At 44.7% G+C, this 26,992-nt stretch overlaps 1 protein-coding gene across 2 annotated transcripts in view; it reads left to right on the forward strand.

Annotated features, from left to right (window-relative positions):
- Positions 1–26,992, forward strand: part of Pdlim1 (PDZ and LIM domain 1) — a 45,450-nt gene that overhangs the window by 7,911 nt on the left and 10,547 nt on the right. For both annotated transcript variants that reach the window (XM_048452791.3, XM_085693860.2), the window contains exons 2-4: positions 10,699–10,850; positions 12,829–12,913; positions 17,541–17,740. In XM_048452791.3, coding sequence (XP_048308748.1) covers positions 10,699–10,850; positions 12,829–12,913; positions 17,541–17,740 — 437 coding nt within the window. The remainder of the gene's footprint in view (positions 1–10,698; positions 10,851–12,828; positions 12,914–17,540; positions 17,741–26,992) is intronic.

The following is a 26,992-nucleotide window of genomic DNA, read 5'->3' on the forward strand; positions in this document are numbered from 1 at the left end:
TAAAGATGCGTTAATGGTAGCTACTTTTTTTTTTTGTAATTAAAAGTTTTTCCTTTCAAAATTTATTTTTTTATTTTATGTGAATGGTGTTTTGCCTGCATGTATATCTGTGCAGTGTGTGTGTGTGTGTGTGTGTGTGTGTGTGTGTGGTGCCTCTGAATCCCCTGGAACTGCAGTTACAGATGCTTGTGAACTGCCATGTGGTTGCTGGGAATTGAACCCTGGTCCTCTGAAGAGCACCCAGTGCTGTTAACCACTGAACTATCTCTTCAGCCACAAAGATTTATTTATTTTTTTATCTTTATTTTTAATTATGTGTATGTATATGTGTATGGGGGGTATAAATATGGGTGAGTGCAAGTATCCACAGAGTCCAGAAGAAGGTGTTGGATCCCCATATAGCTGGAATCAGAAGCAGTTTTGAGCTGTATAACATAGATGCTGGGAACCATATTCTGGTCCTCTGTAAAACCAGTATCCACTCTTAATCCATGCTTCATCTCTCCAGCCCTGATACTGTTTTCAGCCCTTTAAGAACAACCTAATGAGATTGATACTGTTGCCAATTTCATTTGATCAGTGAAGGAACAGAAACGGCCAGAATAGCCTGCAAAAATGAACGTCAGATTTTGGTCGTGGGTGGCAGTGGTTAGGGCGGCTTTAAAGCATGCACAGTCATTCATTGCAGGCTTTTGGACACTTGCAAATTGACATCTCTCACTGAGAAGTTAGGGTATTCTCTTTATTGACAGCTTCTTTTACTTCCTGTCTACAGAAGGGTGATTGCTCAGACCAAGAAAGCAATGAGTCTCTCTGAACTCCTGCCTCTGTGGACTGACAACTCTATTTTGCACTGTGCGTGAAGGAAGCTGGGTTAGGGCACAGCTCATCTACAAGCGCCCAGCCTACTTAATTGCCTCATTTCCTGGAGAAAGTGGTTATAGACTAACCAAGAACATTCTGAAGCTGTATTGTTTCAGGCCAACCTCTGTATCCTCATGCAGCGTTTGCGACTTTGATGTGGCTTCAGGGTCTGGGTGGCAGCCTGCACCCACAACCTGCAAGCCAAGAGAGCCCCAGGGAGGAGTTCACATTCACCACTTAATGTGGCAGCCAGGCTGCCTCCGTGTTGCCCCACCCCCTCTTTAGACTGTCAGATTTATGCCTAAAAACCCTGACATGGCCGTTAGCGCAAGAGACCATGCTTCAAGGTCTACATGCCATTGCAATGGAACTTGAATTTCATGTTTCGTTGGTGCTACCAGGACATGTATCATTATTTATGCTTCCTTTCTCACTTTGTTCCGCTTGGACTTAAGGGAATTTACAACTCCAAAAGCACACATTAATGATATTTAAAGCACAAGGACATACTTAAGATTTAACGAAATATTTGGAACATAGAAGCAGAAGCAATAGTGTTTCAGGAATGTTAAATCTGTTGGTTTCTGTAATTGCACACTGAGTTTAGCTGCGCGTTTTCTGGCCAGGGCAAAATGGGAACCATGTTGAGTGTGTTGGACATCTGGGCTGACATGCCTTTGATAATACTCGACTTTAGTTCCTTCTCAGAGGTTAATCAGCGTTGTTAGGGCTGTTTTCTCTCTCCTTTCTTACCCCATTCCCTCCCTCCCTGCCTCCTTCTCTCCATCCCTCCTTCCCTTCCTCCCTCCTTCCCTTTCTCCTTCTTGCCCCCTCTTCTTCTGTCCCTCTCTCCTTCCTTTCCTCCCTTCTTTCCTTCTTGCCTTCTGTTTTAATGAGAGAGACAGACAGACAGACACACACACACACAGAGAGAGAGAGAGAGAAAGTGAGTCTATTCTAACTGAAGTGTCTTCAGAGGGCCATTTATGTACAGGAGTGTAAGTCCTTCAGGATGTTTCTTGAGAAGCTGGACTTTTAGGTTTAAATGTTTATTGTCTGTATAGTAATTTAACTTCACTCAGGAAGAAAATAATGGGGAAAGAAACAGTCAACACCCCTCTTGAAGGCTCCAAATTCAGTGAACATCAATTAGGCTTGCTAGGAAATGGGAAAAGCAGAGATTAGTGGCTGAGGGTGTAGCCTGGTAGTAAGAATGTGTGCTTAATGTGCCAGAGGCCCTGGGTTTGGCCCCCAGGACAAAGTAAAATAAGATGAATGAATGCTTGAATCCTTCTGGATCATTCTGTATTGATCTGAGATGGTGTAGGGCTCTTTGTATAATTTACCCCCCCCCCCCCCGGGTATCTGGTAGTTAAGAGATTGGGAATCAGTACCACATCCTTGCAAATACAGTTCTGAGCTGGTGGTGAGCTGGGCTGATTTCTGGCCCCAGGTTTAGTAGCCAGCTCCAAGCAGCAAGGTGAGTGGTGTTCGGTAACACTAAGGAACTCACTTGTAGCCCTAACCAAAGGGAAAGTTAGAAAATCATTTGAATAAAGAGGGTTTTTTTTTTTTCTTCAAAGGGAAGAGGGGGAAAAAAATCAACTTCTCAGAACATATAAAACAACTGACAAATGCTTGCTTGAAACTCTGACACCTATCATAGGGCAGAAATTAGTTCATCATCCAGTAGGGAACTCTTATTTCCCTTCCTTTTCTTGTTACAAGGTCTTCCTTGTATGTGGTTTAAAATTTAAAACTAATACAAAGCAGTCTTGATTGTGGCCCAGATTCACTTGATGGGCCCAGCTTCCAATGTCAAGTGCAGAAAGTTAAAGGATGCATTCAGCTGCTAGGTGAATGTGGGTTTTAGGTAGGACCTTCCAAAGACCCACTTAAGACAGTGGTTCTCAACCTTCCTAATGCTGAGACCCTTAATCCAGTTCCTCATGTTGTGGTGACCTCCCAACCATAAAAGTATTTAGTTGCTACTCCATAACTGTAATTTTACTACTGTTATGAATTGTAATGTAAATATCTGATACGTAGGATGTCTGACCAGCGATCCCAAACGTGTTGCTGCCCACAGGTTAAGAACCACTGCACTAAAGGAATGGCTGAGCTAGGGGTTGAGTGAGTGACCCCTGGGATGAGTCCAGTTTGAACTGTCATTATAAAGTATGTTGGTACCTTTATGCCAACCTGACACAAGCTAACATCATCTGAGAAGAACGAACCTCAATTAAGAAAATGCCTCCATAAGACTGGGCTTCTGGCAAGCCTGCAAGGCATTTTCTTAATTAGTGATTGATAGGGAGAGGGCCCAACCCATTGTAGGTGGTGCCATCTCAGGGATGGTAGTGCTGAGTTTATTAAGAAAGCAGGCTGAGCAAGCCTTGGGGAACAATCCAATAAGCCCCTCAATGGGTTCTCCATCAGCTCCTGCCTCCAGGTTTCTGCCCTGTCTGAGTTCCTGTCCTAGCTTCCTTCAGTGATGGACTACAATGGGGAAGTATAAGCCAAATAAAACCCTTTCCTCCCCAAGTTGCTTTTTCAGTCTTGGTGTTTCATTGCAGCAATAGTAACCCTAACTAAATCAGAAAGTATCCGTGCAGCGAGGTCACCTGACCCTCCACACAGCTAATGGTGTCTGGTGGTCTCTTTGTAGTAACGGAGCACAGTGGATACTATGTGGGAACGTCATTGGTGTTTCCAGATAAAATACAGGGCTCTCATAGCCTGCTCTCCGTATCCCCAGTCTCATATCCTCTTCCCCTCCCTTTGCTCCCTGGGTTTCACCTGCGCAGTTCACAGAGCGGTCTTGAGACTTGGCCTGATATTTCACGTCCCCTTTTGTGACTTCGTGGTTTTAAACAGCACCACCTTTTGGGAGTCATTTCTGTAGCCATGTGTATATATGTGTGTGTTGGTGTGTGTGTGTGTGTGTGTACATGTGTGTGTGTACACATGGATGTGCAGGTACAAGGGCAGAGGAAGGCATCAGTATCTTCTAACCTTATTCCTTTGAGGCAGGGTCTCTCCCTGAACCTGGAGCTTATGCCTCCCCATCCCAGGGTGACAGTCAGCAAGCACCAGCAATCTTTCTGCCTCTACACCCCCTCTCCTTCCCACAGTGCTGGGGTTGCAGGTTCGCAGCAAGACCATGTCAATCTTGTAACACAAGTGCTGGCATCCAAACTCACATCTTCATGGCTGTTCAGTAAGCACCCTTAACCACCGAGCCATCTCTCCAGCCCCCGTTGTTAGCATTTGAATTGCGCTGTACCTCTGAGTACAACATTTATCTTTGGCCTGTCTCTCCAGGGACCATGAGCTCCTTGGTGGCCCTTTTCATAGCATGTGGTTTCCGGAGTTCACCACGAAGAGCTCCACATTTTTTGAATTCTGGGCGCTTGCTCTGTTTTGAGTCATCTTGTTCGTTAACCCTCACAGCAGCCTCCCGAGTCAGGGCTGCGAAGAGTGAGGCACACCGAGGCACTAAATCCCAATGGCAGGATATCAAGTCCTGGCCCCCCTGTCTCTCGGAAGTTGTATCTTAAGCTGCGATGTTTTTCAGAATATGCATGGGGATGAGTGATGAGTGAGTGAGTGAGAAAGGAAGCATGGGGGAGGATGAGGCGTGCCAAGGAGGGGGTTAACTCTTCCTTGTGGTTGGTGTTAAGCCTCTGCTGGCTCTGTGAACGTGCCTCATTGAAGGAGTAGGGAGAGCCACACCACAGTTACGGTTTGTGTTACTTAAACTGAAGTTAAAATCTTAGCAGAGTTTGAAGGCCCCTTATGGACTTAAAGTGTAGAGTCTGTGGGGAGTGGTGGCCTCCAGGTAAGAAGTGGCTATCTGGGGCTGGGGGTGGGCCCAAGGATGAGCTCAACTTGAGTGACTGCTACAGAAACCAGAAGAACATTCTTTCCCTAATAGAAACTGCGGCACCTAAGCCACACTAGTTTTTATAGCAAGGGTTGTATGCTTTAGGTGCATGATCTCTAGGGGAAAGGTCTGACTGAGGGAATTTGGGGCATGTCCACTTAACTAATGGGTTTGGGTTTTTGGAGGGATGTATAGGATTTCTTTCTTTTTTCTTTTTCTTTCTTTTTTTCTTTTTTTTTAGAAATTGAAGCTGACTCCATCATGAGCTGGTTCTGATGGAATGTGATGGCTGCTAAGAAATTAGGCTAGACATTGTGGGGTAGCGGACCCTGGAGCCTGCCCTGGCTTGCTACTCACCTGCTGAGTCACCTTGAGCAAGCTGCTTTACCCTTGTTCCTCCATTTCCTCATCTTCAGTGATGAAAGTGACATTGCCTGCCTGATAGCGCCACGAAAGGATCATAAGCCAAGCCTTACTAACCACTTAGATTGCACTTGGCATGTAATACACACTCATTAATGGTGGCTACTGTTAGAATTGAAGCTCACTGTGGTTGAGTAAGTGTGTGGTAAAGAGTCCTCCATTCAGGACAGGAATCCTTCAGCAGCAGGATCCAGGTCTTCTCCCATGCAGCCCTGTTCTCTTCTGTCTTATAATTGGTATGTTTGATAATGGGTGGGGCTCTGGGCCCCAACTCAGTACAGAGCAGGGAAGCTGTTGTCTCATGCCTGGGAGGCACCTGGCCATCAGGGTTTTGTGGCACTCTCGTTCTTTGTATAGAAGGCCCTGGCAAATACACCTCCTTAGATTCTGGGCTTCTTTTCAGCTCTGACAGTGGGCTTACAGTCTCAGCCATGGTATTACACTAAAGCAAAAAAGGGTAGAATTTACGAGGGTTTCTGTGTTAAAACCAGGCAGAAGCCTTTAGCGATGTGAACTTGAACCACCTGCAGCTTCTCTCTGGCCCTACTTCTAAAATGTTGTCTAATATATTCCTGCTCATCTCATCTATGTGAGCTCCTTATTTTTATTTTAAATATGTGGTTTGAATAGGCTCTGTAAAGGTAAGTTCTGTGATTTATTTGATCTACCACCCTCCCATCTTTTTTTTTGAGACATGGTCTCATGTAGTCTAAGTTGGCTTCAAACCTACTGTGTAGCCAGAGATAACTTTGAATTTCTGATCTTCTTGCTTCCTCCTCCCAATTGATAGCAGGTTCAGTTTATATGGTGTTGGGAATCAGTCCTAGGGTTTTGTACTCGCCAGGTGAGCAGCCTACCTTTTGCGTTGTATCTATCCCCAGCCCCAACCCTTTAAAAAGAGAGAGAGAGAGAGAGAGAGAGAGAGAGAGAGAGAGAGAGAGAGAGAGAGAGAGAGATGGCTCATAAAAGAAGAGTATTCCGTCAGAGTCAGAGCTGCTCATCTTTTCTTCTCATTTTCAAAACTTTCCTTTGGCAAAGAGAAGGAAATCAGATTGAAGGATAGGCTGGCTAGGTCCAAATTACTCAGGTGTGGGGCTCCCAGGACTGGTTTTAGCTTGTCTGGGGCCTGTTGAGATGTTCTCTGCAGAAACGCCACTCCTACTAAACAGTTTGAACCAAATGCTGGAAATTCCAGACTTCTTAGCAACTGAACATAAAGCATAAAGAGAAACTTTTATTTTTGGTTCAGGATAGTTATTTTAAGGGAAATGGTTACTTGATTTAAAAAAAAATTGATTATTTTGAAATATTTCTTTCAAATAGTAAAGTAGTGTGTGGCCATGTGGGTACAGAGGTAGTCAGTGCCTTCCCCGTCCCTCTCCACCTTGTCCCCTTCAGGCAGACTCTCTCTCTCTTTTTAAATTTAAAATAAAGTTATTTTTGTACAATATATTCTGATCACTGTTTCCCTCTCTCCTCTCCTCCCAGACTCTTCAACTCCCCACATTTCACAGTCTATATCTTTCTCTCTCCAGAAAACAGACAAATAAAAAGACAAACAAAGAAAATAAAAGAAAATGAACAAGCAATAAAGAAACTAAGAGCAGGAGAAATGCACACACATGTGCACACACACATACACACACACATGCGCATACACACCATAAAAACTCAAAATTGGAAACCATAATATACAAGCAAAAGACCAGTAAGGTTAAGAAATAAATGCCCAAACAAAGCAATATGAGACAAAACAAACAAACAAAAAAGCCAACAAGAAACAAAACAAAACAAAACACAGGTCCAAAAATACCTTTAAGTACATTTTGAGTTGGCAATTGCTGTTGGACATGGGGCTGGCCTTTAAGTGTGATTTGTATACCCAGTGACTCCCTTGGAGAAGCTGACTTTTTCCTTTGTGAACACTTGTTAATTGGAGATAGTTTCTGGTTAGGAACAGTTGGACTGTCTGGTTTGAACCTGTGCAGGCCTGATATCAGCTCTGTTGTGTCTGGAAGACACTGTTTCCTTGGTAGTGTCCATGCCCTTTGGTTCTTATGATCTTCCACCTCCTCTTCCACGTAGTTCCCTGAGCCCTGAGAGACAAGGTCTCTTACTGAACCTGGAACTTGCCAGTTCTGTTAGCTGGCTTTCTGAAAGCCTCAGCAACCCTCCCCTCCCTCCCACTGTCTGAGCATTGGGTTATAGGGTGCGAACACACCCAGCTTTTACATGGGTTTGGGGGACCTGAGTTCAAGTTCTCTCTCATGTTTACACCAAAAGACCTCTAACCCTTTGGATAATCTCCCCAGCTCTTGATAACATCTTTAACCGCAGTGGGTATTTTAATTCGAATCATTCATTGATTATTTATTTTGAACTCCTACTGTCATGTGATAGGTGCCATACATTGGCGCTCAGGGAACACTCAGAAGGATGATTTAAGTAGAGACTTAAAAGATGAGAAAAGTCGGCAGGCAGGGTTAAGAGTACCTAGGGAGGAGGAAGCTAGAGCTTAGTAGGGGGTAACTTGAGGGGGGCCTTGCTAGAGGGTTTTGGGGTATTCTAAAGGGAACTGCTGTGCTCTTCTATACTGTTATATTTGACCATAAATAAGTGGCTTTGGCATTATTTATTATTTACTATATTATTTTATAATAATATAATATAATTTTATAATAACATAATAACATGTTATTATTATTTATTATAAATAAGTGGCATTATTCTCCTGGTTTTTCAGCTAGTGTGCTTGGAGATAGAATTTGCCGGGTGAGAGCCATTACCAATCTCAAATAAATGGATTCTTAGGTCGGACGGTTAAAAAGTGAGCCAGTGGCTACGTAGAGAGTTTGAAGCCAACCTGGGGTACATCGGACATTCTCCAAAAACACCAAACAAGCAAAAACAAGAAAGCAAAACTCTGCTTTGTCTTTTAGAAAAAGTGGACTGTATACGGTAGAACACCAGGCTAGCCACACTGAGTCACTCAGAGTGAGTTTCCTCTTGCTGACAGGGAGGAAGGCCTGTGTCAGACATCTCACTCACTGGTTGCCTGGGACACAGCTCTTGTTTGGTGAGAGAGATCTCTGTAAACACATGTCAGGAGAGTGGGAGAGGAAGGTTAGGAGGTCAGGAGCTCTGTACTGGTTCCACGTCTTCACATTCCAGGTTTTTTTTTTCTGGTGAAGCCAGAACATGTTCAAGCCAGAAGGGACCTCAAGGGCTAACTCAACCCCTCATTTTGTGGGGTCAGGGTGCCAGGGAGGGGTGGGCCATGGCAGGGCCCCCACACCAGCAGCCCTATGAGGGCTGTGTTTTCTGTTTGGTGAGGACTATTTGGGAACATGACTGTGGAAAACTGAGGCTTAGGGCCGTAGTCTTGTCTCCTGATTTGGCACTTTGAAGAACCAGCTTCTGGAGACAACCTGTGGTTTCCAACATCTCCTAGCTCCCAGGAGCTATGGGGTATCCAAGAGGAAGCCAGAGCCCTTTGGTCACTAGGGGCTGGACCATTGTGCCCCTGGGTTCCCATCCAGAATGGACTATTAATAGCATACAGTCCTGGGCTGGCCCTGGCGTGGTGATAGTAGTATTTTGGTGTATCCTGCCTGAGAAAATATCCAACAACAGTCTGTCTGAGGCCAGTGCTGTTTCAGAATGGGTGCCATTCGTCACACCAGCATCTGTGTCCACTCGCAAAGTCTGTGTGGGGCACATTTACTCTGTCCACAGGGAATCCTCGGTGGGCAGATGGACTTAAGGACCTGTGATAGTGACTCACTGGCCTCCCCAGGCATCTGAGGTCTACACATTTGGAACTATTGACTTGGAAGCATCAGCTTGTAGAAAACCACTTGTGGGGTAGGACCCTAACCATAGCTGATTTCATGGTGCCAACCCACACTATCATATTTAAAAATTATCTTTATTACTTGCTTTTTTATTGTAAAAGTTACTCAAGCTAATTGTAAAGAAACTAACATGCTGCTGAAATGTGTTACTGTGAGAAATTCCAGTTTTGTCTGCTGCGCTTATAGTTCATGACATATGCTAAGAGTGTACAGAAATAGAAGTTACTGTACACAATGTTTTCTAAATGTGTGAGATTAAAAAATGTGTTGTGCAGGAGAGTGGGCCCTGCGCCCTGTCGCACACTAGAGCTGACCTTGTTGGCAGGGACGCAGGTGAGTTGGCTGAGGGCATTAGCGCAGGAGAGCTGACCCCCTTCCCTCTCATGCCCCAACAGCAATCAGGAGAGTGGGCCCTGCACCTCGCCTGGGCAGAACAGTAAGGCTGGCTCTGGTGGTGTGAGTGTAGGTGAGTCAGACCTGAGGACCGGAGAGCAGGAGAACTGGTCCCACTCTTTGCTGCGGGTTGCCTTGGGTGAGCTAGCTGGGGCAGAGCGGGAGAGCTTGCCTGGGTCCTGAGGATGAGAGAAAGCTGGCAGACCGACCAGCTCAGCTACCACCTGGGCTCAGAGCCAGGGCTATGAGTTATTCCACTCTGATATCCACCTCATCCATGAACTGCTGGAGCTTGTGAAGGGGGTGAACCTACAGATCCAAAACTGCAAAATTTCTATGACACAGGGCAACAGCAGGATGGCCAAGAGGAGTCCCAGGGACAGCCCATTATCAAGGGGGTAGCAGAATCCAGAGGCCTCCAACCAGACCAATGACTCGTAGCAATGAACATTTACAAGTAAAGATATTTGGACTAAAGGATAAACTGTGTGACTCAGTGGGCCACACTACAGCTTCACAATGAGAGTATTCTTCTTTTTCCTCCTCTTCTTCTGTTTATTTATTTATTTTGTTTCGTTTTTGGTTTTTCTTTTAAATTTTATTTTGTTTTGTTTTTGGGGAGGTTGCAAAGGCAGAGGGCAGATACGAGGGGACAGGGAGAAAGTAGGATTGGGATGCGTGGTGTGAAATTTACAAAGAATAAAAGAAAAACAACCACAAAACAAACAAACAAAAAACTGTGTTGGTGACTTTGAGGTTAGAATACTAAGTGAGGCTCACGGTCTGAGTCTGCAGTGGGCTAGCTCTATGGCTAGTAATGTACTCACTGGGTGATCCTAGGTCATAGAGCTTTCTAGTTCTGTTTCTGGTGTTCGTTCTCCGTTCTTGTAATGGGACAATGAGGTCACATACAGGAAAGGGCTCGGTAAATGGTAACAGATTGTATTCATGTGAAGGATGGCTGCTAGTTAAATTATGATCTTAGCACCCCTTCTTGAGCACTTCTGTCCCTGCTCTTTCCTTTTCTTTCTTTCATCCTTGGAGGATCTTGTTATGTATCCCAGACTGTCTTCAGACTCACTACGTAGCTCAGGCTAGCCTCAAATCTTCTCCTGCTTCAAGTTCTCCAGAGCTGGGATTATAGGTGTGCGCCACCATGCCAAGCTCCCCTTTTTCCATGCTTTGATCTTTATTAGTGACTACTTAACCTGATGGTATTTACTCATCGGTTTTCCTGAAGATGAATGGTAACTAATGTGCTCTCCCCTTTGTTGCCAGGTCACTCCCGGAAGCAAGGCTGCTATAGCTAATTTATGTATTGGCGATTTAATCACGGCCATCGATGGGGAAGATACCAGCAATATGACACACTTGGAAGCTCAGAACAAAATCAAGGGCTGCACAGACAACATGACCCTCACAGTATCCAGGTGAGGCTGTGGAAGTGTCTGTTCATGCTTGATAGACTGGAAGCTATTTGTGGACAGCACCCATCTCCCCCATCTCAGAAGTCCTGATGCTTTCCCCAGCTCTGTACTATACTGGATGAAAGCACTCTGGAAGGCTTCTGACTTTGAGGCTGTTCATTTAATGATTTTTCACGGGATGTCTCATCATCTAGGCCTCTTTATCTAAGTTACCACATTTCCACTTGATCTAATACAGCTAACGAAAATCCTGAAAAGGTAAAATGAGCTAAAACACCGTTAAGGTAGAATGAACTGAAATGTCTTCCTGAGGCCCTCTGAGTTTCAGTGTAGGATGCTGTCGGACCTTGAATAGTGGGGGCTGTGTCGTGAGATCACAGCAGCAGGGAAGGACCTGAGCCTGCTAGACCAAGTGCCAAGTGTAGCCTCAGGTGCGCCGCGAGGAAGGAGCACAGGCATCGAGCAGGCAGGTGAGGAAAGCACCTTGGAAGCTGTAATTAGGGTAGAATTTCCATTCTTCTTTCTCTTGGTCTTGGAAGTGGCCGTACGAAGCCAAGATGTCAGGAGTGATTGGTTCAGCTTTTAGTGGCTTCCTAGTTCCTGTTGGATCAGGTTCAGGTTCTTTCTGCTGTGTGAACCTGTTTCATTTAATGGCTTACTAACCTCAGCTGGTATAGTTCTGCACCAGGTTCTCATCTGCGAGGTACATTTTGTGACCTCTTCCCCCTCCTACTTGTGCTGTGTGGTTGGTAGACAGACCAAGAGTCGATGAGAAATGCCAGACCATTTTGCTCCTTTCAGAGCTCTACTTCCTTGGTGGGAGGTGAACCGTTTCACTCTGACTCTTTCAAAAGCACATTGACGCTATGTTCTTGTCTCTTGTTCCATCTCAGCCCATGTCCCTCTCCTTCAAATTCATGTTCAGCTCATTCGTGCGTTTATTAGGAGGTTTTTTTTTTTTTTCTCTCTCGTTCACTTGCCAACAAATTGTGCAGGTGTGTCTGATAATTGTCTGTCACTGGTTACTGTGACAAATACAAAGGAGGTTTAAATATTCTTCACCGTGAAGAGAGAAAAAGCCCCAGTGCTGATGGAAGAAACTGGACTAAGACTGTTGTTGTGTGATTGGCAGGAAGAAAGAAAGAAAGAGATCCTCGATTCATAATTATGATATGGTCCAGGCTCAGAACGCTGAGCCAAGACACAGTAGAAGTCTGTCCCACCCTGAGTGGAGGTGGCAGGATGAGGCAGATCCAGCAACTCAGAGGGGCCTGGTGGCTGTGTCAGTTCCTCAGACTGTACCGAGGGAGGAGGCTGAGACTAGATCAGAAGGCAGGTCAGCTTTGGAAATCCCTTGAGACTGTATGTAGGAGTTGTCCAAAATGGCTATCATCTAACTGACAAACAGAAGGTGGGTCTGATGGCGGGGTACAAGTTCAGAAGGGAAAAGTCAGGGAAAAGGGGAAGTTTACTAATTTGTTTTAGTATGTAAAGTTGTTTCTTGACATCCATGGGGGTCAGTGCCCAGAACTGTTGTGGATATCAAAATTCATGAGTACTCAAGTCTCTTCTGTACAAAGTAGTTTAATATTGTACATACTGTGTGTGTGTCTTCTTGCATTCTGTAAGTCATCCCTGGATTACCTATAATATCTAATACAAAGTAAGTGCTACGCACATGGTTGCTATACCGTATTATTTAGAGAATGACGACAAGGGGAAGATCTGTACATGTTTAGTACCGGTGCAGAGTTGTCTCTACATCTGACTGAATCAAAGCAGAACCTGTAGATACAGAGGTCGAAATGGATTCTTTATCTAACATGAATGAGACAGCAAGCAGCTTCGTGCTGGGGAGGGTACTCAGTGCTGGAGCCCTTGCTTGACTTGTGTAAGATGTTGAGTTTGACCACCAGCACTGCAAAGCAGAATGAAATAAAACAAAATAGAAGGGAACAACAGCTTTGTTCATTTGTCGCAGGTCTGAACAGAAAATTTGGTCTCCTCTAGTGAGCGAGGAAGGGAAACGGCATCCATACAAGATGAATTTAGCGTCGGAACCCCAAGTAAGTGCTTATCTTTGCCCCTCCTCTGCCAGCTGCTTTCCTGCTTGGGCATTGTTCAGCTAGTCTCTTGTTTTTCCTGCACTGGAGGTCTGGGGATCAAGTGGCAGGGAGAGCCTTCCACTGTCTTTGCTGGGATCTGGCTCAAGTTCAGTTCTTCCCGTAAGGGAACTGCCGAAGGAAAGGGCTGGAAAACCCCAGGGCAGGGGGCTTGGCCTGGGCTGGGCTGGAAGCTAGGAGCGGGAAGACAGGCAATGAGAGAAGAGGGCAGAGTCATTCTGCACGCAGGATTGGTAGGACACTAGTGAACCAGAGCGCTAACTCTGCTCTTACAGATTTTAGATACAAAAGAATCATCCAGTGGTGAGGATGTTTAGGCCTGGAGCAGAGTGAAAAACCAAACACCAGCGTTTACTAGTAACCTTTCTTTCCCTGTGAGTCCGGGGTGGAAATCTGTTGTCATTCACTTGTTACAGTAAAACTTGAAGAAAGACATTAAAATTAGTTAAAATAGATTGTGGCTAATCTTGAAAAAAAAATATAGTAAGGAGTCACTGCATTGTTTGTTGGTCAAGTTGAATTTTCTGGAACAGTAGATTGTCCTGAGACCCCGTATTTTTAAGTGAATCTCTCAGCAGATAACTGCTTCTAGGTGTCTTAATTTTCCTCTTAGTTGCATCTTCTACAATATCTACACTGTGTGGGTATGTTTTGAAATAGAGAGATATTTAGAACATCTTTGTAAAATTCCCCATGTTGCTAGTAACAAAGTATAGTCTCTCTTGGATAAATGAATGGATTATTGATAAGTGAGGGGCCTCAGGAAGCGGTTTTTGGGTTAAGTGCTTTCGCACAAGCACAAGGACTGGAGTTTGAATTCCCAGCGCCTGTGTATCGAAGCTGAGCACGACTGTGTCCAACTGCATCTCGATCCCTGCGAGCTGGTCCACCAGTTCCAACAGACGGCCACGTTTCCAGTTCACTGTGTCTGAAGTGTGGAGACGTGATTGAGGGAGATATTTCACATCAGCCTCTAGCCTCCACATACACTTGCAGGCGTGAGTGTGCCTGTGCACCGCCTGTGCGTGCATGCACACCCACCCCACATGCAAAAACAAAACAAACAAAATCCCACCAATTGATATATATTTTTAAATTTTCAAACCAGGCTTGTGATTATTAAATATTTAGTAATTGAGATTTTGAAATTGAATTTTTCTTTTCTAAGTTCGAGACACTAGTTTTTATATAGCAATAAAAATTAACATAATCAACTATCTTATGTATAGTATAGAAATTGGATGAAATTGAATTCACATGTTGCCTTGGTGTGTATAAATTGAATGGTTGATTATAAATCTTTCCTTCTTCTTCTTCTCCTTCTCCTTCTCCTTCTCCTTCTCCTTCTCCTCCTTCTCCTTCTCTTCCTCCTCCTCCTCCTCCTCCTCGTCCTCCTCGTCCTCGTCCTCGTCCTCCTCCTCCTCCTCCTCCTCCTTCTCTTTCTCTTTCTTCTTTTCTTCTTCTTCTTTTTGGTTTTTCAAGACAGAGTTTCTCTGTAGCTTTGGAGCCTGTCCTAGGACTCACTCTGTAGACCAGGCGGCCTCAAACTCAACAGAGATCCGTCTGCCTCGGCCTCCCGAGTGCTGGGATTAAAGGCATACATCACCACCACCTAGCAAGTCTTTATTTCTTAAAAGTTATTCCATTAAAATTTCAGAAATGCAGTTATAGTTTTTCTCTGTTATGAGTAGCAATCAAACTTTTGAGGATCGTTTTGCATCTGCCATGTCGAAACTGACGCAAGCATATTATTCTGTATAAGTCCTATAAGGAACTTCATCAAATGTAATTTTGCAAACTGGCAGTTGTATAAACAAACTTGAATCATGCCAGAGTTAATTTCAGTTTCTCTGATAGTCTAGCGACTTATTAAGTTTATGTGCATGTTAACCTTTGATGTGTTAAGTTTTCATATGTTTCATAACACGAGGGATATTTTGGTTTAGCTTCATCCAAAATGCTCATGTTTCTCTTGAGTCATTATTGATATCTTGTTCATACCTTTTCTTCAATACCGATGTGTTGAAGATCAAAATAATCATTCAAGGTACTATGAAGGCTAGCTTGGGTATATTTTTCTCTTTATTTATACAAAAATCTTCCCACCTCCCATTTTCCCAGGTCTTCCATTTCTATGCCTTCTTAGCTAGAGGACAAACAGTGAGAACAGAGTTCATGGATATTGTAAAGATCTGCCTGTTCACACAAAGCTAACCAACACCCCAGCTTATCTGAGGTCAACACAGTTACATACCTAGTTTGTGTTTCCTCATTATTGCGTTTCCTTGGAGACTGATAAATACAAAGCCCAAACAATGACATCACCCTTTCCAAAAGGCAAGCCCTAAATCCGCCTGCCTTCTGGAAAGACTAGAATCCACATGGGGGTAGAGATGTTTCTTTTATGTACAAACCAGATGCATTCTTGAAAGATGCTTTAGAAAGCCAGACTCAAGAATTAAAAAAGAAAAAGCTACCCCAAAGGAAAAAACTCCACCATTCACACCAAAGAAAACAGGTTGGGGGTGGGACTGGGAGGTTGGGGAGATAGCCCCTCCTTCCAGGCTGCCTGAGCACCCTTGACTCCTGGGACCCATAAAATGGGAGGTGAGAACTGACTCTCCTGAGTTGTCCTCTGATCTATAAATGCAGGCAGTGGATAAATAAATATGAATCTGCGACATGACTCTCTATGAACTTCTGTTCTCACCGGGACTATTTTTGTTTTTACGGGAGAAAAGGCTAAGCCTAGCTTGAACCGGCACTGTGCTTTTTGGCAAGTCACACCCGTGTCCTTCCGAGGAAGCTTAGAGAAATGGGCTCCGAGAGGCATAACTTGCCCACAGCCAAACACTAAGTGTCAGGGACACTTTGAGCCAAGGCTAAAGAATAAGCATCCTGTGCTACTCCCAGAATCACTGTGCAGACAGAAGAATGCATGCTGGATGCTGTCACGCTGCCCAAACTGCCCTAGCGATGGGGTGAGAGCCCCAGGCCTCGTCTGTAAACCAGCTGCTGCCTTCACAGCCAGTGACTTCAGAATTCCTTTGAGTTGGCGTACATAAAACTACTTAACCGCTCCTTGATGATGGCCATTATTTTTTTCTTTACCATCTTCTTTTGTGATTATTTGTAGCTAGGCTTAGTGGCAGAAACAGGTGGATCTCTGTGAGTTTGAAGCCAGCCTGGTCTATATAGTGAGTTCCAGGACAGGCCAGGGCTATGTAGAAAAACCCTGTCTTAAAACAAAATAAAAAAACCCCCAAAATCTACAAGCCTTTTTTGGTTATTTGTGCAGACACAGACAACGTCAACTAAACCTTACTAAACCATCTAAATCTTGAAGCGAAAATTTACTGGAATAATGAAAAAAATTTTATCATAAAAATATGTCTATGCCGCCTTTTACTTTAAATTAGCTTTGTAATGCATTAGAAGGTTAGTTTTCATTCATAATGTTTTCCGATTAAACACTGAGTTTCTTTTTTTTTTAAAGTAGGAAAAAAGAGCAATAGAGGGCCTGGGATTCTTTCCAGTTATTTGGATTTTTAAGAAAGAAATTGGGGTTATCAGAATTTCCTTGGGAACTAAGAAAACATGTTGAGGTCAGTAGGCTACAGAGAGCTTGCGGCACAGGAAGCCGGAATTGATCTTGAGCATTAAAGCAGGGAGAACCTTGCTAACTGATTCATCAGGTAACCTCTGGTTATTTTTTGAAGGAATGTTAGTTTAAAAAGTACAGCTGGGTGGTGATGGCGCATGTCTTTAAACCGAGCATTTGGGGGGCAGAGGCAGGCAAATTTCTGAGTTCGAGGCCAGCCTCGTCTACAGAGCAAGTTCTAGAACAGTCAGAGCTACACAGAGAAGCCCTGTCTTGACTCCCCCTTCCCCCGCCAAGGACTTTGGTGTGTTTTTATAGATGTCTCAAGAGGTTATAGTTGGAATGTGGACATAGAAACTCAAAAGTCCTCCCTCCACAGATTCTGCCTTAACCTGGCTTCTAGAACCTTCCACTTTGTGTTTTACCCACAGGGAACAATAGGCCCTCAGCCCCTCTGCCTTCATTGTAAGGACTGAGACTATATAGTCAGCAGCTGTTTCTCCCGTGTTCCTATTACCTACTTTCCTTGATGATCCAACCCAGGAATTTATCTACACCTTTTAGCATTGAGAGCTCAGGGATGACCTAAGCCACCTCTTTTCCTCTTTCTAATGCCTCTGGAATGTGTCCTGAAAGGATGCTTTTTCAGCCCTAACTTGGGTTCTGGTAGCCTAAGGCATGAAGTGTTATCCTCCCAGAGATACCCAGAGATCAGATCTGCCGGAAGAACTAGAGATGGGGCTGACTGAGCGTGTGTGGGATGTGCAGTGTGCGTCTGTGGACGCTTTCGGGTCATCGCTCACTGTCTCGTTGTGTTTGTCTGAACCCTTCCGTCTCCAGCTGAAGTTAGATGTGAACCAGGGCTGCTGTAGCTTAGCGGCAAGTTCTCCTTGGCCTTTAGCCTTTATCACACATGATGGGGTACAGGGCGGACACCTCCTTGATTTCTCCTCTGCTCCCTGCGTTCAGGAGGTCCTGCACATAGGAAGTGCCCACAACCGAAGTGCGATGCCATTTACTGCCTCACCTGCTCCCAGCACTGCCCCCCGGATCATCACAAACCAGTATAACAACCCTACCGGCCTCTACTCAGCTGAGAACATCTCTAGCTTCAACAGCGCTGTGGAGGCACAGACAGCAGGCAATGGGGAGGAGGCGAAGAGCCGACAGTAAGTAGACGCCCCTGGCCCCCTTTGCACCCTAGGCCTCCAGGCCGGTCCTGGGAGAGGCCTTTTCCACTAGTTTCTTCTAACAAATTGAACCACTCATCCTGGGATGGAATTTTTGGCGTTTAAATTCTTCCCTCTTTGGAGGGTTGTAGTAAAAATAAGAAAATGTGTTGCTGGGGCAGTGGCTGCTGCTCAAGAGTGAGGATCAGGGTTCTAGTTCTAGAGCATAGAGAAATGCTAGGTGGTCTCTTGGAGGCCTGTCTGTAACTCCAGCACTTCAGAGATCTGGAGCAGGCAGACTGGCCAGACTAGCCACTTGAGTGAGCTCTGGGTTCGATGGATAAGGTGGGGAATCGTAGAGGAAGATTCCTGGTGGCACCCTCCAGTCTCCACATGCGTGTGAGCGCCTCCACACTTCGCCCACACACTCATGGGAGAGAGGAATAAAAGAAAACATAATATAAAATGCCCCGCCCTGTGTCAGACACACAGGTTTTGTAATGATTGAGTTTCATTCTTGTCCTGAACGCTGTGGTCACTCACAGCCGCTAGTCATGGTCTTTTACAGGATTGTTGTGTCCCGAGAGTCCTCATTGTAGAGTCCTTGAGAGGACTACTCCTTACGATGGATGGTTTCAGGATTTGTGTTGATGCTTCCCACACAATCTGAGCGGGGGTGGGGGTACCCCAGTATGTACAGAAGTGGAACAGTGCTTGCTTTCTCACCAGAGCAGACCAGAAATGATAGATTGAATCCTGAGTCTGCAAGTGCTGGTTCATGGGATTGGACTCTGACCTGTGCAGGGAAGAGAGGGGACTGTAGGTGGAATCAGGCAGGCACCTTCCTTTGCTGCAGGCCTGTTGGCTGTACCTGCCTTTATCGCTCTGTATTGGGTCTCCTGCATCTTCCAGTAGAGGGACCTACTATCTGCTCTTTGGGGACAGATTTAGAGACACTTCCGCCTATGGCAAAGGAACTGGGTGTGAGGGTGTGAAGTTAGGAGGGTGGGGAGTAGATTAGAAGTTGCCAGCTCACACCTTTGAGGATGTGTCTGCAGGGTAAGGAGCACAGGGCAGGGCTACCAGATCAAACAGAACTGAACTGCACTTGTTGCCCCATGCTCTTGCCCTGCCCAAGGGGATAAGAGTCTTTGGTTCCAGACAAAAGTGCCTGCAGGCCTAGGATCCCCACCTCTGCTGGTTATTTTAACTGGAACACGAGTTAGAATTTTTTTTTTAATCCTGAAATTGCTGACTTTTAAATGTTGGTGACATTCAAATTTTGTTGGAAAACAGTACATTCCAAAGTTGTCTGGTCTCTCAGGATCTTTGCTAATTCAGATTTTGTATTACCTCCCAAAGCCCATTTTGGCATCCAGTTTCTTCCCTTTTCACCTTTATAATCTGTCCAGATTGTTTAGTTGTAAACGAAGAGTTTCCAATGCAAGTCAGGAAGAACTGCAGTCTTCTGCTCCTTGTTAGGAGGACTGTTCTAGGAATCCTATTGTCTTCAGAGGACAAGAAGGAGGGGTGGGACAGAGAGGGAGAGAGGGAGGGAAGGAGGGAGGCAAACACAGACAGACCAGAAAGACTGCTGGGCATCCACTGCATGAGAGTCTCTGTCCCTCACACTGAGAGGACAGGATGGGACAGATCCCGTATGTTTCTTAGAGTCTAGTGAGGTTTTGGTTTCAGAAGATGCTGAAGATCACTGACATTAATGGGAGTGGCCAGTACCACTGCTTCTTACTCCAAATCATGGTTCCTGTGAGGCCTTACCTGCTTGATACATTGCTGCTCCCCAGTGTGGTCGTGGGGATACTGGGTACACATGAGAAAGCTACCCAGAGGTCCCCCAAACATCGCTCCTTGAAGGGAAGCTTGCATGCAGCTCAGCGAGGAGTGGTTTGATGCCAAGGGCCACCATTCCTGTGTTTTGAGTGCTTGAAGAGGCTGGGAACGTGACCCTTCTTTTGCTGCCCCAGAGTGGGGAATGTTCCATGATCTGGATTTAATAGCCCAGGAAATGACACATCCTTAATTGAAAGAACTGCTAAGCACTGGGAGAAGTATGTGCCTGGAAAGTATTTTTAGTGTGGCTGCATTAGATATTTTTCCTTCGTTAATGTCTTCTTTCTTCTCTTCTCTGAAGCTTTCTGATTGCCCTCCCTCCTCCCCCACTGTCTGCCCCTGTCACAGTCCCCTTGGCTGAAGCAGCCTCAGATTCACTCAGCAAAGGGGGCCTGTTCTCTACTTCAGTCCAACCTCCTTGAGGACAAATGTAAGAAGAAGCAGCGGAAATCCCTGAAGCCGGAGGCTAAGGGACTGCTTAGACCGCCATGTTTCTTGTCCAGGGATCTCTGCCTGCTGGTTTGTTTCTAGCATGTTCACAGAAAGGAGAGATAGAGGATTCTGCCAACCCAGCAGCCATGCTGTAACCCTCCCTGCTCAGCACAAGGCCCAGAGCTGGCTCACCCCCACTGTTTAGTCTGAATTTGCTGAGGTTCCAGAACTGGCTCACTACATACTTTGTATCTGAGGTCATCACCCATTCCCTGGGGCTCACCCTGTTTCTGTTTTTTGGTTTTTTTTTTGGCCCAAGCACTTTAGAGCATTCTACTATGTGTGTGGGGGGTGGGTGAGGGAGAGAGAGAGAGAGAGAGAGAGAAAGAGAGATAGAGAGAGAGAGAGAGAGAGAGAGAGAGAGAGAGAGAGAGACTGACTGTCTCTGCCTTGTAGGTCTTGGTACAGCTGCATCCAGGCAAGCCAGGATGTCAACAACAGCCTTGCCATCTGGAAAGGCAGGTGGGGGTCTCCTCAGTAGACCTTCTTGAACACAGCAGAGTGGAAAGGGAGCCCCTGCAGCCGACATTAGCTCAGTGGTCCTTTCCTGAGTTCCTGTTGTGTGCCATTCCACTGAAAGAAGTATGGCTAGCACCTTTTCTCTCAGCTCTTCCATTGTGTGTAGAAAGGACCTGTTAAAACCTGTGACTGCAGAGACTAGATTTCATAATTTATGTGATGTCTATGGACTTGTAGATTAGCATCCTAGAATCTGGCTCTGGCCCTGCCAGCTGAGTGACCTTAGGCAAACCTTGTAAATCCTCTGAAACCTTGTCCCCTGAGCTGTACTTAGGCAAACCTTGTAAATCCTCTGAAACCTTGTCCCCTGAGCTGTAAGGTGGGTCCTTAATCGCATGCCTTTCTGCCAGCTTGTCAAGGGAATGCAGTACCCATGCTGGAAGGTACCAGTGAATGCTTGTTGCTGCTGACTTCATTGCTATGGGAGAACTGTGCCTCAGCACTTTAGAGTTGGGGGGTGGGGACTCAGAGAGAAAGACTGGAAGCCTATAAGCATGTTCCAGAGAAGATTTGCGTTGGCCTACCATGAACCTCTTTCTCCCCTGCAACCATTGCCTACGTTCAGCTATGGGCACTATTAGCCAGCATCCTGCTGGGGGTGATGGTCTCTTCATGGTACAAGTGGTTGAGCTCCCATAACCAGCATAGAAATTCCAGAGTAGTAGGTCTTCCAAATTGTATTCAGTGTATCCCCAAACACTCAGGCAGATTTCTAAGCAAGTGCCGCGGAAATGAAGGAGTCATTGTCATTGCTGTCTGTTCAAAAGATAACAAGGGATTATGCTGGCCCTGACTAACTGGGATCAGGATCAGAAGGCTTCCAACATGAAGGCTGCTTGTCTCTGTAGCTAATGTGCTTGCACGCCACAGCGTCTGGGGTCTGAGGGTTCTTCCCTTTTCTCCTGATATCCAATGTTATTCCTTGCTTCTTATCATAGGAGACAAAAATACAGGGAGCATTCTGGCCAGGCATTCTCTTTAGAACTGAATGCATAAACTTTCCCAGAATTGCTTTTTAAAATTAATTTTTTATTTTATTTAATTATCAGGTAATAATCTGGGGCAACTAAAACCCAAACTCTTATTTTCTAGGACATCATGAAACGTGAAGGATTTTTCTGCTTCAGCTCACTCCTCTGTGTGTGTGTGTGTGTGTGTGTGTGTGTGTGTGTGTGTGTGTGTATGTTTAAGACAGGGTCTTATTCCTTGGCTGCCCTGGAATTTACTGTGTAGATCAGGCTGGCCTTGAACTCATAGAGACCCACCTGTCTTTGTCTCTTGAGTGCTGGGATTAAAGGTGTGTGTCACCATGCCCATCTTTCCTCTTACTGTCTTTTAAAATTCTTTTAAAATTTATTTTTGTTCTATGTGTATGGGTGTTTTGCCTGTATATGTGTTTGTACACTGTGTGTGTGCAGTGCCTATGGAGTCCTGAAGAGGGTGCTGAATCCCTTGGAACTGGAGTTACAGACAGTTTTTAGAGGTCATGTGGATGCTGGGAATTGAAGTCTGGTCCTCCGGAAGATCAGTCAGTGCTTTAAACTACTGAGCCATCCCTCTAGTCACTCAGTTCATTTTCCTTATCCCAGCCCTCAGACAAGCTAAGAACTAAAATCTCTACATCACTTAAAGTTAATAGTTCTATTTGAGACTTAGGAATTCTTAAAATGAGTTAAGCGTTTTCTTCTGTGATAGCTGCAGATATGTATGTTTTGTAGGAAACAGTGTAAAGAGGTCTCTTATTCCTTATCCAGTATCCTTTGATGCCTTACTCTTTGTGTTTGTTTCTTGAGAAAAGGTCTTATTCTGAAGCCTAGGCTGACCTAGAACCTACAGTTATCCCCTTGCCTCAGCTTCCTGAGTTTGGGATTACAGATGTGAGCCCCTATGCTGAGCTGAGGATGACATCCTGAATTATCAAGTAGAAGAAGATGGATAGGAACACAGTGTAAAGAGCATTTGTTCAACTGAGCATAGTGTAAGCTGCCTTTAATCTCAGCACTTGGGAGGCAGAAATGTAAAAGGAGCTGCTTGTTCATCCCAGCCACCCAGAACTGAAATAATCGCACAGAAATGTATTAATTAAAACACTGCTTGGCCCATTAGCTCTAGCTTCTTATTGGCTAATTCACATTAATTTAACCCATTTCTAGTAATCTGTATAGTGTTTCATGGCAGTGGCTTACCGGCAAAGACTCGGCATGTCTGACTCTGGTGGCTCCATGGTGTCTCTCTTACTCTGCCTTCTTTCTCCCAATATTCAGTCCAGTTTTTCCCACCTACCTAAGTTTTGTCCTATCAACAGGCCAAGGCAGTTTCTTTATTTACTTAATGGTAATCACAGCACACAGAGGGGACTCCCACATCACAGAGACAGGTGGATCTCTGTAAGTGCAAGGCCAACCTGATCTACACAGTAAGTTCCAGGCTAGCCGGGTCTACTTGTCTCAAAAGAAAAAAAAAATCATTTGGGTCTGCACCAGGGTTCCAGTCCTGTTGCTGCACCCACCCCTAGCCACATTCACCACACCCACATCCTCCACTGCACAGCCTCCAGTCCACCAATCTCCCATCATTACAGATTTGTTAGTTCAAGAATGTTTCATTAACAGAACCATAAAGGACGTAACCTTCTGGGGTTTCGGCAGCATAATTCCTTGGAAAGCCATCCAGGTTTTCTTTATATACCAAGAATGCCTCCTCCCTTTTTGTCCTTTTTAAAGTGTGGTTAAAAACCACATGACATAAAATTTACTATTGTAACTACATGTTTAAAGTTATGCAACAGACCTGTTGAATTTGTTCAGCTTGAAAAGCTATACCCATTGAACAACTTCTGTCTCTCCCCAAGCTCCTGGAAGCCACCACTGAACTTGCTGTTGCGGGCCCCTCTTGCAAGTGGAGTCATGCAGTATTGTCTTTGCTGCCTGGCACAGTCACAGTCCTCTTAGTATGCTGCTCCAGAGCTTCACCCCGGAAGTGAATGTCAAGATTTTCTTCTTTTTAAAGACTGAATCCATTCTTTATCACATGAAAAAAATAATCCATCTGTCTACTGATGGATAATTAGGCTTCTTTTTATCTTTGTAAAGATGACATTTGATGATAAACACTAAAGGCTTTCCTACAAAGATGGAGAATGAGCCAAGGCCGTGCACACTGGTCACTCTTCTGCATCATGCTGTGGATTGTAGCCAGCGTGGCAAGGCAAGGGATGAATCTGGAGCTAATTGCTACATCCAGCAAGAATATATGAGGAAAGAAACCCTATACAGGCCAGAAGATGGACATAGAATCAGGTGTTGTTTCTTCATGCTAGCAGTAAACATGTGAACACTGACATTAAAATATATCATTTATAGTTACTTCTCAACAGACTAGACCCCAGTTTGCCAGAGGAGTGGGGAGAATAGGAGGAAGGGAGGAGAGGCCAATCAGTTTGTACAGCGCTATTGTTTGAGAGCTGCGGTTAATTCCAGTGCCATGCATCACCATAGGGTGAATAATGAACAGAAATACATTGTATGCCTCCAAATAATGATGCAAGAGAATTGCCAATAAAAATCATCATAAATGAATGATCAAGTTAGAAAAAAACCACCCCACATCATTTCTCAGGTGCATGTGGAATAGTCTGCTAAAAGAGACAGAAGTGAGACTTAAAACACATGATATAACAGCAAGTATCTTTTCCAGCCACAATGGACTGAAACTGGAATTTAGCAAAAAGCGAACTGGAAAAGTGACAAATACGTGACCACTGAACAACACAACCGAACAAGCAATGTAAGAATTACAGGGGAAATTAGGAGCTATTCTGACAAATGGGAACAGACAAACATTCCCAGCATTTAGCAGGGTCGGACGTAATGGTGCGTGTCTGGCATCCCGACATGCAGGAGGCCGAGTCAGAAGGATCAGGATTTCACTGTCAGCATTGGTTCCATAGTGAGATCTTGTCTCCAAAACAGAAACTTAACAGCAGACAGGAAAAGCAGAACCAAGAGGAACGCAGAGGGAAGTACCTCTGCAAAGCCAATCTGACTTTGAAGGAGCCTTGTTTATGAGTTTGTCCTTTCACCAGGTGCTCTTTTGGCGTCTTAAGTCTGCCTATCCCTAGAGGCTAAAAATTCCTACTTAATTTTTTTCCTTTTCTATGTTTCAGTCTTAGGCATTTGAGTTAATCAAGTCGTGTGAAAACAATGGGGCACTGGCCACAATAGCGGTGAAAGGAGTCTTGAAATCCTGAAGGCAGTTCCTCCCATTTTATTCTCTTTTGAAATTGTTCTTAGCTTTGCCTTTTCGTTGCCTCTTCATAGGAACTGTAGAATCCAGTTCACTTGTTTGGCTCTCTGTAGATTCTTCTTCTTTTTGCCCCTTTTTTGGGGGGATGGGACAGGGTCTCTACTATAACCCAGGCTGGCATTGGAGCCCACCATGGAAGACAGGCTGGCCTTCGAACTGGTGGCAATCCTCCTGCCTTAGACTCCGAAGTGCTAGGAATAGAGGTGCCTGTACTCGGCCTTTTCATCAGCTGTTCTGCGGTGTCAAGGGTTGGTCCCAGGGCCTCCTGAGTGCTAAGTAAGTGCTAAATAAGTGCTCCCCCACTGAACTACGTCCCCAGCCCTCTTCTACTTTTTATTTTGAGGCAGGGTCTCACAAGGCAGTCTGGCCTTGACTCACTTTGGAGACTAGACAAGGCTTGAACTTTCAATCCTCCTGTCTCAGTCTCCTGTGTAGTCAGTTTTTTTTTGTTGTTGTTGTTTGTTTGTTTTCTTGTGACTCTGCTGATGTGGTCACATGATTACTACCTTGACTGATTTTTGAATAGTAAACCAAGTACACACACTTGGCTGTAACAAATAATTCTGTTTATATATCGTTGAATTTTATTTGCTATGAAATTTATGTTTATGAGGGATACTCACCTGTTTTCTTCTTTAATACTGTCATCTGGTTTTATTTTAGTGTGATATTTACTTCATTAAGTGAGTCAGGAAATAATTTCCTCTATTACAGGGAAGAGGCTATGTAGAATTAGTTTGATTGCTGTCTCTCTCTGAAATATGGACCTTCATTATGGAGCTCAGCCTAACCTTGAACTCTTGAGCCTCCTGTCTCAGCCTCCTGACTGCCGAGAGTATAGAGAGTATAATTTTTTTGTATATACAAGCAAGAATCTTTTTTCTCCATTTCTTATGCATGCTTTTATCCTAATTACTTTTTTCAGATATTGCGTTAATATCTTATAGCCTAATGTCCAAGACTTAGAATTTCTGAATCTTGTGCTATTTTTTGAATTAGGTTGACAGTGATTTGGTTAGGGTAATGGATATTGAAAATACTGCATAAAATGCCCAGCATATAAAGATGTTATCAGTTTTTTGGAAATAAATGGTAAATTGGTCTGTCTGTCTGTCTGTCTCTGTCTCTCTCTGTCTGTCTCTCTTTCTTCTTTCCTTCCTTGGAATGATTCCCATGGCTGTTTGCTGGAAGAATGAATATATGATGACCTTGTGGTTTAGTTCTGTTATTTTTAGTGTTCCCTTGGTGGCTTCCAGACATAACATGCAACAAATAAGAGAAAAAATTCTTCCCCAAACATTCCATGGCCTGATCTTGATTTTAAAATAGTCCTAAGAGTAATAGGAAAAAGATTAATAAAGAATAATGTAATATGCTTATTATAGGCCAGGTTCCAAGCTCAAAACTCAAAGAATCAAGTAAAAATCAAATTGAGCTGGTAGAGGACCCTGGCTCAAAACTACTTTACCAAGTATTCACTTAACCTTTTCTTACTTTCCTACAGGGAGAGGGAGAGAGCTAGGCAAGGGTCAATAGAAACCAGCTGCTGCGGGCAGACCAGGCAAGGGTGGCTGCTTTCTCCCCGTCATTGCAAACCAAAGGTGGCAGGAACAGCCAGCGTCAACCTTGCCCAGCAGTAGCAGAGCTTATGTCTCCCTTATGGGCCTTGTTTTCTTTGCTGTCAGAATATGGTTGGAGTCCACGGGAAACACCTGGGCTTTATCCCTGTGCTCGAATCTTCCAGCTGGGGCCTGAGTCTCTAAGTGTCCCAGGAGGTTGTCCTGGCTGCCCTACAGCTTGTCTCAGAGGAGAGAAAAAGGAGAGACAGAAAGAGAGAGGGGAGCAGGGAGGGGGAGTACCTTAGAGGAAATTCCCCATGGAAAACATACTTTTTTTTTTTAAAGACATGAACCAGTTATACAATGGTGGGTGGGAAATGAGTTAATGAATGCAATTGCTGCAATTTCTTTGCTCCTGCCTGTGTCCTTCTGTGCTGTGGAGGCTGAGAGTGCATACCTCAGCAGCTGCAGCTGTGTGTTTGTGTATGAGTAAATCTATCTGTATGAGTTGCTCTATCCGCTCCCA

The sequence above is a fragment of the Myodes glareolus genome, chromosome 7 (genome assembly GCF_982192425.1).
Source record: "Myodes glareolus chromosome 7, mMyoGla1.1, whole genome shotgun sequence".
In the NCBI taxonomy this organism is placed as follows: Eukaryota; Metazoa; Chordata; class Mammalia; order Rodentia; family Cricetidae; genus Myodes; species Myodes glareolus.